At 30.7% G+C, this 13,771-nt stretch overlaps 1 protein-coding gene across 2 annotated transcripts; it reads left to right on the forward strand.

Annotated features, from left to right (window-relative positions):
- On the forward strand, positions 961-13,344 carry LOC105163829 (probable inactive purple acid phosphatase 27). 2 transcript variants are annotated; one of them, XM_011082319.2, is made up of 13 exons: positions 963-1,395; positions 1,883-1,970; positions 4,458-4,724; positions 7,509-7,620; positions 8,084-8,198; positions 9,160-9,292; positions 9,992-10,179; positions 10,580-10,766; positions 10,867-10,934; positions 11,489-11,588; positions 11,693-11,881; positions 12,124-12,204; positions 13,134-13,344. In XM_011082319.2, exons 1-13 carry the CDS (start codon positions 986-988, stop codon positions 13,191-13,193), a joined length of 1,998 nt encoding a protein of 665 aa, XP_011080621.1. In that variant the 5' UTR covers positions 963-985; the 3' UTR covers positions 13,194-13,344. The 2 variants fall into 2 exon arrangements, with proteins under 2 accessions (XP_011080622.1, XP_011080621.1); XM_011082320.2 differs by lacking the exons at positions 12,124-12,204; positions 13,134-13,344 and having other exon boundaries at positions 961-1,395; positions 11,675-11,811.

Consider the following 13,771-nt stretch of genomic DNA (forward strand, 5'->3'; position numbering starts at 1 on the left):
AGTTAACTACCTAAGTAGTATCAACATAACCAACAGTCCAACAAGGAACATAAAATCCATAAATAAAACTTTAATGCTAATATTCCCTCCACACAATCCTTTCTCCTCCGTAATAATCAAGTCAGTACGTTCAGATTGAATTTTTGAAAAAAAATACAAACAACCCCCTATCATAATTGCAAACGAGCAAATGACAGTTTATGAAAAAAAAAATAGTAATTTATCTTCCTATACTTTTTATACTCTGTGTTTTTTAAATGAAGCAATTTAATTTTGAAATGAAGTAATTTACATCTGTAATAGTGAGGTAAATGTAACTCCTCTAATTTATCCCTCTGTGTTTTTTAAATGAAGTAATTTACCTCCTTAAATAGTGAGGTAAATGTAACTGAAGTCATTTACCTTCTTAAATAGTGAGGTAAATGCTATCTTTTCTCATAAGAGTAATTTACTCATTTAAAATATCATAAATAGTGAGGTAAATGCTATCTTTTCTCATAAGAGTAATTTACTCATTTACAATATCATAATGAGCAAATTGCATTAAGCTCTATTTTACTCTAAATCATATTGTATCTTCTACTACATTTAATATATATATACATATACACATACTACTATGTGTACAAAGGATATCACTACTAGAAAATGACTTAAAATTTGACGCTACCGAGCTAATTAGCAAGAAAAAGTTTTTGCTAATTGCGTTATTAATATAAATTATTTAATATAAAATTGACATTTATCAACAATATATTTATTAATTATTAAGTGCTATTCAAATTAAAATAAATCGAATAGAAGATAAAAACATTCAACCGGCAATACCTTTACAAAAACTCCAAAAAATCAGCTTCTCTTGTCCACACTCAAAGTCCACATATATATATATATATATATATCCCTCCTAACAATTATTATTAAAAACCATAAATATTTGAAATGTGAATGAAAATACTATCACAATCATATTTGTGTATAAGTAATGTTTGGTGCTTCGACACACACCCCATTCATCATAATTAAAAAGTCTATCACCTCTCTACCCCTCCCTTTTCTCTTCATCACCATGCCAACTGCTGCATTTAGGGTTTTCAGATTTTTCATGCTTGTTTTCATCATCATTGTGAAGACGTCGTCTTCATCCCTGTCGGAAAGCCTGCTCCGGAGCACCATCCACCTCCGCAACCACACGGCCATATCGGAGTTTCGTCTTGTCAACCGGAGGCATTTGATCAACTGCCCCGGGAACAACCCGTTTCTCCAAGTGAACATCAGCTCCGTCGACGGCCACACCACCCTCTCCGACGATGAATACGTGACGGTGAACATCACCGGAGTTCTGCTCCCTTCCACCGGCGATTGGGTGGCCATGATCTCACCTTCTCATTCCAAGTACGCATTACTATATATCTATACTTTCATATAATTGAACGGCACTCTTTCACCATCTCTCTCTATATATATATAAATATTTTTTGTGTTATTTTATTTTTTTAATTATTTATATTCTTCTTTTCTCAATTTCCGTATCTTTTTTTCTTTCCTCTTCTTCCAATAGTTTGCCATAACTTTCTTCTATATATTTTCTTAATTTTTTTTATTTATTTTTTGAATTTAAAATTAATTATACACACACATTTCAAATATTATACCATATATAATAGCATCAAGAATCCATATTGGCCTATTCTAACTATTTTCAAACGTTTAAGACGGACTGAATTTCGTATTTCAATTCCTATTGTATTTTGTATTTTATTTTTTTATATAAATACGATTACGTGTATAAATATGATATTATTAATTTTATCAATAAAAAAATATTATACACGTGGCGTATTAATTCTTTAAGTCCGTTTTGTTGTGGGGGGTTTTACAGTGTGAAAACGTGCATAGAGAATGCAATAAAGTACGAACAGACGGGGGATTTTAGCAGTCTTCCTCTTCTCTGCCACTATCCTGTTAAGGTGAGACCACTTTGCGTCCAGTTATCTCTGATTATTACATAATTAACGCAAAATTATCTGAACTATTTATTAAGATGAGGAGATTTTTAAACTATATTATATATATATAATTACGTGTTGATAGAATATAGCTCGCTTAAAATGCCCCTTATTATGTTTAATCATTTCTTCCACAAATAATTGTTTTTTATTTATACACATTTAAAGTTAATTCATTTTATCAATTTTGTTCGGTTATTTATTTACATTCAATTAAATAATACAATAGAAAACTAGGGATAATTATACTCCCCTATGCTGAGATATAGTGTAATTACATATAAACCCCATGTGGTTTGAGAAATTACATCTAGCAGTTCCGATGTTTGCTTCCTCTAACAATTAAATCCTTCCGTTAGTCAAAATTCATTGATTTGTCGATATTAACAGAAAATTGAATGAAAATTGATATTTACCCCCGATTGACTTATTACTAATTTATTGTAGCTCAAATTATTTTTTCCGACTAAACTACCCTTATAACAGTGAGGATATACCTCCTTACATGTATTAATGCGAGAAGACATATGAGGGTAATTTGATCATAAATCAGTAATAAGTTAATTGGGGGTAAATATAGAATATTTTTTTATTTTTTTGTTAATATCAACAAATTCGGTGAATTTTGACTAGTGGACGGACTTATTTGTTAAATGGAAACAAACCTTAGGGATGCTAGATATAATTTTTTAAATACAGGGGGTATACGTGTAATTACACCAAACCTCAATTATTCCGAAAAAAAAAATAAACGTCCACACGTACCTACTGGGTGCGTTTCGATCGTAGATGTAGCATAAAATCTACACAGTTTATCAAAAAGAAACCCCTATAATACAAAAAAATGCAATTTTGATTAGTGTATTGATTTTCGGGGATATATTTTTGATCCTGCGTGAATTGATTTTTGCAATTTAGTTCTATAATACTTTAAGACTTTGTCAATTTTCATCCTTTTTCAACCAAAAATTAACTGAAAATATGACTTGTGTATGACCCAATTAAGCTACAATTTCAGTTCTGTAACTTATGTGACGTTTTCATTTTTAGTCCTGTAAGTTATAAGAGTTTGCATTAATTTTTTGTCATGTGCAAATTGATTACAGGACTAACGTTGAAATTTAAGTAAGTCATATGCAAGTCTCATGCAATTTTTCAATAAAATTAGCAAAAAAAATGACTAAAATTATCAAAATTGTAGAGTTACAAAGACTAAACTACAAAAATCAATTCATACAGAATAAAAAAATACCACATTTCCTAAATTTCAAGACTAAACTTACAATTTTTTTCCCTATAATAATTATTTGGGTTGACAGAAAGCTTACGGATTATAATATTCTTAAATATTATATTTTATTTTATTTTTTTTTTATAAAATAACTTATTTATCCCAATTGGTATGTCAATAAACTCTTATTACACACATTTAAAATTAACTCTGGAGTAATTATTCATTTGATTTTTCAACTATTATACTTAATTAAATAAATATAATAAAATTTTATAATATGTTTTCCTTTTTTATTTTATTATAGTCATGCTTTCGGGATCCACGAGGTATATATGTTATTGAGAATCACGTAAATGCAATTATCAACTAACAACCTCTCCCAACAGTTGATTTGGTTGATCATTTAATTAGTGCATGTGCATTCTTGTTGTATATATTGGTGACATTTATTGTCCTTCACCTACACCCCCAAACCCTAAATCTATTGCCCCCACATACCATATCTAATTCATAAAACGTCACCTCAAACATTTCTTTTATAAAATAAGATGCTTATGAGATTTAAATTATTTTAATTTTTAATATTTTAATCTCACATTATTTAAAAATTTAAGAATAAATTAATTATAGCTGTATTATTTAAAATTTGGCATACAAATACCCTCGTGATAAATTATAACATACTAGTCAATATACCTGGATAATTAATATGGGACTACTCATAGGCACCCTTTGCTGTACCATTGCCCACTTTGGGACTACGGCCCAATTGGTGCCACATGTCATTCAATCAATGACCCCAATTATGGGTCTTTGGGTCAAATTGGGTGGTTCGATCCAAGCCAATCGACAGAAAAAGAGGCGGGATTCTATTCCTTTTATGTGATTTTCCTAACTGCTAAAGAAAAAAATACAAGCAACCCCCCTTAATAGCAATCTCTTTGTATTTTTTAAAATAAAGCAATTTACCTCTTTAGGTAAGAAGGTAAATCGTTTTATTTTAAAAAGTACACGGAAGTAATTTACTCTTTTGCAATATCACAGATGATAATTTACTCTTTTGCAATACTATAGGGGGTAAATTACATTAAGCCCAACTTCTGAAGGGGCAAAAGTGGTATTTTGCTTGTTTTTTCGTATTGAATTTTTAATTATTTCTTTTTTATTTTGGTGACCAAATTTGCTATCCTTTCTTTATGTTCATGAAATCACAGGCACAATACGTGAGCAACGACCCAGATTACCTCAATTGCAGCAAGAAAGAGTGCAAGAAGTATGAGGGCCGAAAATGCGTGAAAACCACGTGTGGAGCTTCTTTATCCTTTCATGTCATCAACATTCGGACAGACATCGAGTTCGTGCTGTTTGGTGGTGGATTTCAGACACCCTGCATTTTGAAAAGATCCCTCCCGGTGGCCTTCGCCAATCCAAACAAGCCCTTGTATGGCCACATATCTAGTACAGATTCCACCGGAACATCGGTATGTATGTACCACCCACTTACTATACATACGTGCATACACAGAATTAAATGCAATTTACTTCTCTGAAATAAGTAAATATTTTTTTGTGAAAAAAAAAAGCTAGTAAATTATTCCTTATATTTTAAAAAATGAAACAAATTACCTCTGATCAATGGTTTAGATAGGGAAAAATTTACTATTTTATTTTTCATGGAAATTTTTTGACTCATTTCACATATTTCAGGGGGATAAATTGTATTTTTATCCTATTTATATATTTTAGCAATACGTGGCATTCTCGGTGCTAGCTAGTTTAAAATATATATATATTATTTTTATAAATTAAATAAATTTCATCATAAAATAATACTTTAAAAATATAAATTCGAGTTGGTGACTAACAAAATTATACTTTTACGGAGATTTTCGGTAAAGTTTCTTTCCTTTTTTCTAAAGCGTTTCAAAATTTGAAACGAGTACAACTTTTTCTATGTATGGAGGATCGTAAAACTGGATGAATGAGACCAATTTTTTTGTTATGTTGACAATACCTCAAGTTAGTTTTCTTTATTATTATTAAAGTTATTGTTATTATTATTATAATTATTATTATTATTATTATTATTTTGTATGTGGAATGTGATGTATTGATATGTATATTTTATTTTTATTTATAATATATTTAAAATATAAAAAAATATTTATTGTATACACGTAGAAACATCATGGTACGACAGCTAGTAGATATTTATTTATTTATAGAAACGATATTATAAAAGGAATAAAATATTTATTTATTTTTCGTCGTTTTTATAGTTAGGAGAGTAGTAATTAGAATTTAATTGCATGAAAATTGGACACCCTCTTTTGCCAATTTCTTGAAGAAAAGGTAACTATAGATATAAATGAGACAACGAGTTTTATAATTGACAAATAACCATCTAATTAATCAAACAACTGTGACGGAATACCAAGATTTTTGTTGAAGCTTTTGATGCATTTCCACTCATTAAAAATAGGGATAATTCTATTTTCTTATTTTAAAATTTAATGTAATTACATATAAATTTTTTATGATTTGAAAAATTATTTTTAGTATTTCTGACGTTTGTTTTCGTCCAATAAATAAGTTTTCATTAGCCAAAATTCATTTAATTTATTGATATCTGCAAAAAAAAATTAATGAATCTTTATATTTATCCTCAATTGACTTATTCTTATTACATGTCAAACAAATCTTTTCTATCAAACTACCCTTATACATCGCCACATGCTAATGGGTGTAAAGAGGGTATATATTCGCATTTACAATGGTAGTTTGGTTAGAAAAGATTTATTTAACCTATGATAAATTTGCAAGCCAATCGAAGACGAATATGAATTTTAATTCAACCTAAAAAACTTAAAAGAAAAAATTGAAGTGTTTAGAAAAATAATTTACGTACAATTTTATCAATAAATTATAGAAATTAATAGTGACTTATTTTCACTTTAGCTTAAATCAATTTAATTTAAACAATACCAAACAAAAACACTTTTTTTTTTAATTTATTTTCAACATTTGCAAACATCCTATGCGTTTTCGAACCCCAAGCATCTGTTGGTGATTGTTTTCTTTTGTATTACTTTCCAGTTGTCTTTATATTTATGTTTTCATATGAAATTATCTATTGACAAGAAAAAAACTTACACCATTTTTCAAAATCCTAATTTTCATCTTTCTCTTTTTTTTCCCACAAGAAAAGTAATTAATTCTTTATCAATTAAGGTTTGGAAATAACATAAAGTTTTCAACTACGTTTTCAACATCACAATGACATGAAGACATCTTATTCTCAACTTTTTGGACCACATTTCCATAATATGTCTTTAAAAATACCTCCAAATAAGATTAGGAGCAAGAAGGAACACAATGACATGAAGACATCTTATTCTCAACTTTTTGGACCACATTTCCATAATATGTCTTTAAAAATACCTCCAAATAAGATTAGGAGTTCCCCAAGAAGGAAAATTCAGTAGTCAAAATCTCTAACCAAAACTTGATGTTCATGTCTTCTACATCAGTTGTATATACCTGCAACTTTCTTAATGGCTTGACGTTTAAATTTATGTATTTTCTAAAAAAATAAAAAAATTTATTGACTATAGTTTTATTAACTATGAACTAAAATCATGATATATAATTATTATTAACTACGGTTAAATAAAAATCGATGTAAAAACTTACGGTATCCACCATAAAAACGATTTTTGTCATGGTCAATGTTTTAGCTACACTCTCAAAAATCACGGCCAACAATCATTGTGTGACCATAATCAATGACTATTTTATTTTAATTATGACAATTAAGTATGGTTAAATGTCAATTTTTTCTAGTGGTATGAGTATCTGTTTTTACGCCAAATTTGTATTTTTCGTTCCATAATTTATTTAGACCATGTTCACTTTTAATCTCAGTCCTTATGGGATTTTAGAAAATTTTCACTTTCAGTCCACTTAATAACTTCCTTTAGAAAATTGACAAAAAAAAAAAAAAAACGTGCAAATCACGCAGTCGTTTCTCTCCATTTTGGAAATATAATAGCTAGGTTACTCGTACGTGATTTTTTCTATCAATTTTTTAATGGAAGTTGGCAAGTCCACTGAAATTGAGACTTTTGGCGTTGTTCGACTATTGTTTAAAATTTTATAAATAATAAAACTAAAAATATATTAAAGATATATTATGGGAGGAAAAAATACCATTTCCATGTTCTTACATAGAGTGTAACAGATGATGTTGATTGGAATAATGACAGATGAGATTAACATGGGTGAGTGGAGATGAAAAGCCTCAACAAGTTCAATACGGAAATGGCCAGAAAGCCAGCTCCTCAGTTTCTACATTTTCACAAGCTGACATGTGCACCAGTGAGTATTTTCACATGTAAATATCAAATTTTTAATTTGTTTAGGACAGTCTAAACTTTTAGACGATACAGTTTTCTAACATTTAACTGTTTGAACTTTTAAACGAAGTGATCATTTAACATGATATTAAATTCATGCCAGTCGATTTTATTGCCACTCATTAATAAAAGAAATATTTTACATGCAATATGTTAAAGTATTAATATTAAATGATTCTTCTATATAACAATTTAAATTTTTAGATGGGACGGTCATCTAATAAAGTATTTCAATTTTTTTTTAATGTTGAATTATTTGGGAACAAGAAAAAGGAGTATCATTTTATGAAGTATCTGCTTTTTGAGCTGGATTGGATACATATATTGCAGCAAACTCGTGTTCGGTTTTTTTTATTAATGCTGCCAAATTAAATGTTCTGATACTATGATGTTTTGTAAATTTCTTGATCAATTAAAACACACAGGTTCCCTGTTAGAAAGTCCTGCCATTGATTTCGGGTGGCATGACCCTGGCTACATCCATTCAGCAGTCATGACAGGGCTCAATCCTTCCTCCACTTACTCCTACAAATATGGAAGGTATACTACTCTAACTTCCTAACATCACTCACAAACAAAATATTTGACATCATTTTTAGTTATATCTAATGTTTCGTTCTTGTTGTTATAAATCAAAACGAAAAAAAAAAATTATATTTTTTTTAGGTTGGGTAAAATATTTTTTTGATCCCATAAATTAAGGTCAGGATTTGTTTTGGTACCACACTATGGCAGATGATGCTTTTAGTCTCATAAAAACTCAAAATTATATTTTTTTAGTCCCAAAAAATGTGATTTTGGGTCTTTTTAGTCCCCGAATTACGTCTTTTTAGTGTCAAAACCACAATACATGTGACTTTTTGGAACTAAAAATACGTGATTATGAACTAAAAACGACACCTACCATAATTGTAGTACCAAAATAAATTCTACCCCTATTTTATAATACTAAAAATATATTTTGCCTTTTTCTAGTGACTAAGAAGTACTAAACAAATTCCTAAATCCCCAACCAACATAACAAGGGATATATACTTAAGCCACAACAATGTCTCGAGAAATTTTGCTTCTACGTACATTTTAACATAGGAAACAGTACGATTTTCGTCCCATAAGTATATGCGGGTGAGTGGCATTTCTGGTCCACTTAGAATTTATTTTGGCAATGAAACAAAAAAAAATTTTTTTAAAAAAAAATAGCACATTAAGGACATTTATCGCCTGGAACCTTCACGTGACACACACGTGATATTTTTAGATAAAAATTGTAATTTCTGAGGACACCAAAAGTTTCAATTTGCCGTTATTTTCTTTCATTGCTGAAATGAATTCTCAGTGAATATAAAAAACGTCATTCCCTCATATTTGTAGGACGAAAATTACAATTTTTCCTTTTAACGTATCACGGGCAAAAGATAAGCAACCATGATTTCTTTTGCTGGATTTATCGTGGATTGACATTCCACCAAATATGATTGCTGGAAAAGTATTTGATGCGCAGTGATTCAGTTGGATGGAGCGATGAAGTTACGTTGAGAACACCACCTGCCGGGGGATCGAACGAGCTGACGTTTCTTGCTTATGGTGATATGGGAAAGGCTCCTCTTGATTCCTCTGTAGAACACTACATCCAGGTACATAAACACTGCGCATGCAATGTATATGTTTCCACCAAAAATGTTTGGATAATTTTATTTTACACCCTCTAACTATGCTCAAATTATAGTATCCGCCTGCATTATTTGAATAATTACACAAACATCCCCTGTCGATGGTGTGTTCTCATTATCGCGACATTGACGGGCAGTCATGTTTTTCTAGGGATATTTGCGTTTATGTATAATGCTTTCAATTCAAATAAATAAATAATTTGACAGTGAAATCATTCAAGAATTGGGGGTGATTTTTGTAATTTAATCACAGATTAAAGGTTGTTTGTGTTGTGTAAGAATAGTAATATCAAACATGACAACACTAGAAGAAATATGACTGACTCTACATTGTGGTTATCATAGTTAAAAGTAAGAATAAAGGTGGCGGATACTAATTAACCATGGCTGTGCAACGGCTACTAGCTGTGGTTTCTGCAAACGAAGCCAAAATATTTACTATAACTAAAAATCGTGACAAATATTTTGGCTATAGATAAAATCATGACGAAGGTTCATTAACGGTAATCAAATTTTAAATTTTCATATCGCATCTGTCTGACGGTGATAGATAGTATTAACTTACTATGAGTTTTATAAAATCATAGTGATTTATAGCGTAGAGAATGAACAATTTTTTTGTAGCGCTTGATCCTTGTGTTGCATAATTAACTACACATGTAGCCGGGATCCGTATCAGTTACCAAAGCAATGGCCGATGAAGTATCCTCGGGCAGTATCGACTCTATTTTCCACATTGGAGACATCAGCTACGCCACAGGATTTCTAGTCGAATGGGACTTCTTCCTTAACCTCATCAGCCCTTTGGCCTCCCAAGTTTCTTACATGACGGCCATCGGCAACCATGAGAGGTACTGTCGTCTATTGTCTGAAATACATCTTTTTATCATAACCCTTTTTATATGTACCGATTAAGATGAAAAAAATGGCATTTTTCGTTCTATATTTTAGGTCAATACATTTCTTTTGTCACATTTATAGTCATTTCGTTGTTTTTGAAGGAAAAAGCCATGTACTTACGATGTGTCCGGGAGTTGACAGCACATGTCATTTTCTATCAAAATACTACTAGAATCTGACAAAATTACCAAATTAAAGTGGAAATTTTTATAACTAATGGGGTCATTAATAAGAACGATGACTAATGGGATAAAAAATGTACTGATCCTATGCTATTTCCCCGACTAAGATGCATCATGCATTTGAATAAGTTTCGTGTCGTTGATACTACTTATTCTATGGAATTTTCAGGGATTATGTGGACTCAGGATCGGTATACATAACTCCAGACTCAGGCGGAGAATGCGGAGTTCCTTATGAGACTTACTTTCCAATGCCAACAGCAGCACAGGATAAGCCATGGTATTCTATAGAACAAGGGAGTGTCCATTTTACTGTCATTTCCACAGAACACAATTGGTCTGTAAATTCAGAACAGGTACTTTATTTGAACTTAATTAAGCCTGTATAGATTGCAGGCTCATAGCTCTCTTTTTCTTGTTTGTTCTATCTCCTTATAATAGTTGTTTCATGTGCAGTACGAGTGGATGAATAAGGACATGGCTGCCGTAGATAGAACAACAACTCCTTGGTTGATTTTCGCAGGGTAAGTTGGATCGATTTCTCTTGAAGATTTGGTTCCTCGATTTAAGTACGTATTTGTTGCTACAATGTGGAACACGTGCGAATATGAATATGAGACCCACATGGTCGATGGAGCTCTGACACGTGTTTGAGTAAGACCAGGTGCCAACGTAGATAATTAGGATTAAATGTACTTTTTTTTTCTATATATAATTTAATTAGGTCATTTAATATTTTCGTCTTTTAACTTTTTAAGGTAGAATTTTGGTCTTTTAACATTTAACTTTATTGTCTCTGGCAGTAAACTTCTCACTTGGAAGCATTTATTCCATAATTAAAATTTCTATCTTCTTGCACTTGGATTTTTAATGCAATTTCACATACATATACATACCACGAGTATAAAGCATCATTAATTTTATTTAATAAAAAATTTTATATACTTGACATGTATACGTAAAATGAAATAGAAGATGCAATAGGAATTATAATAGAAAATCCGGTCCATTTAACTTCTTGCACATGTTGCATTCTCTATGTTACGGTTTCCTAATATATTTGGGCATGGCCTTATAGGCACAGGCCGATGTACACATCCAGCCCTGGACTGCCCATTCTGCCCAGCGTTGACAGAGACTTCGTCGACGCTGTCGAGCCCTTGCTACTAGCAAACAAGGTATACTGCATGACCAATGATTTCATTTCATTAGTACTAGCTGTAGAACATCGTCTTCCTTAGTTGATTTCAAATGATTATGATAGGCAATATACATGCCCTAGGTTGATCTGGCTCTTTTCGGGCACGTTCACAACTACGAGCGGACCTGTGCCGTTTATCAGCAAGAATGCAAAGCAATGCCCACAAAAGACCGAAACGGAGTAGACACATACAATAACGCGAACTACAGCGCACCGGTTCACGCTGTCATTGGAATGGCGGGGTTTACATTGGACAGTTTCTCCACGAACGTAAGGCTCTTCTTCAACAAAGGTTTCCTTTTTAGACAAATACCCATTACAACTGGCATATAATCGATTCGATCAATAAGTTTATAAGTAAGACAAATACCTTTCACATTTAGTGTGATCCGAACTCATGATCTTGAACTTATTTATGTCACCTCAACAGAGGTTGATTGCCCACATTTTATGCATAGAAGTGAGATTGTGAATTTAATTGGTTTTGACATAAAATTGCTTTGATGTTACAGGATAACAGTTGGAGCTTGTGCAGGATTTCTCAGTTTGGATACATAAGAGCGCATGCGACCAAGGAAGAGCTTATAGTCGAGGTCAGTTTATTTGAATTTCCTTGTTAGATTCTACCAAGGAAAAAAATTATGGTTTTAGTCCCTTAACTTAGAATGAATGGTATATTTGGTCCTACATCAAGTGATTTTCGTAATTATGTGACTTCAAAATTTTGGTAATTTTGCTCTAATGCGAATTGATTTTCGTAATTTAGTTGTGTATCTTCAAACTTTTAATAATTTTTGTCATTTTGGTTTGTAAATTGTATGTGACCTGCAAATGACCTAATTGTATTGTAATTTTAGTCATGTAAATCAATTCGTGGAGGACAAAAAATTTCAACCTCTAAATTACAGACTAAAACTGCAATTTAACTGAATCATGTACAAATCAAATTAATGCAATCACAAGTATATGTTCAAGCACTCCTTATCAATCATGATTCATGTTTATATCAATTCGAACAATAATTCGATGGATTTGATTATGACAAGTATGGAACAAAACAAGGGATGAATTGGTATTAGTTCGAAAGAAAACTAAAAATTTTCCATTCAATTTTAATTTCAGACACGAATTTAAATTAAAGGATTATAACATTTTTTTCCCCTCCTTTCCATTTGCTCATTTTAAAGATTTATTATTAATTGACGAGCTATAGCTATTGCACCCTACTGAAAGAATTATTGAAATGAGTTCAAATGGAAAAAAAAAAACAAAAAATCTACTAATAAATGAGTATCAAAGCGGAAAAAATTAAAATTGTCAAAATTTTAAAGTCATAGGACTGTAATACATTCGTACAAAATCGAATATTGCTCTCTTAAATTATGAAACTAAAATTATATTTTTTCCTTGTAGGAAATATAAAACGCTCTATATGTCCAAGATTGATCGAGCAGCTATAAACTTTTCTTGCTTTCACACTAAACTCTTATTTCCAGACATAATTATTTTTTGTTGCATGCAGTTCATAGATGCCGAGTCAAGAAAGGTTGATGACAGTTTCCGGATCACCAGATATAGCTAGGCAGGCAGACACAGCGTTGAAGACAGCCATTTAAAGAAGGGTTTAAATGTAATTTAGGGTCTGTCACATGTGAAATGCATAAAAAATTCTATGAAAAAAATTAGTAAATTATTTTCTGTATTTGAAAAATAAAGTAATTATCTCCCTATCAATGATTTAGATATGAAATAATTTGCTTCATTTTCCAAAATACAAAGAAATCTAATTTGTTATTTTTTTTTTACAAGAGATTTTTTTACTCATTTTTCATATTATATGGGGTAAATTACATGTTTCGCTTTAAAGAAGCCAGGGGCCGATCTGTACATTGTGTTATCTTACATCAACATGAACTAGCGTAGAACTTGTGCTATGCTCGGATATATATCTTTTTCTTTTTCTAAAATCAAATAAAAAAATTTTATAATATATGGTGCTATAAATGAATCTTTTACACAAAATATAATTTTCATTTCTAATGAATAAAATATAGCAGTTTTGAATAGATAGATCAGCTTTTTACATATATCTAACCCTATATAAAAATAAAAAAAAGGAATTAGTTAAATATATTGTTTCTTTATATAATTCATCTTCCT

Source organism: Sesamum indicum, linkage group LG6 (genome assembly GCF_000512975.1).
Source record: "Sesamum indicum cultivar Zhongzhi No. 13 linkage group LG6, S_indicum_v1.0, whole genome shotgun sequence".
Classification (NCBI taxonomy): Eukaryota; Viridiplantae; Streptophyta; class Magnoliopsida; order Lamiales; family Pedaliaceae; genus Sesamum; species Sesamum indicum.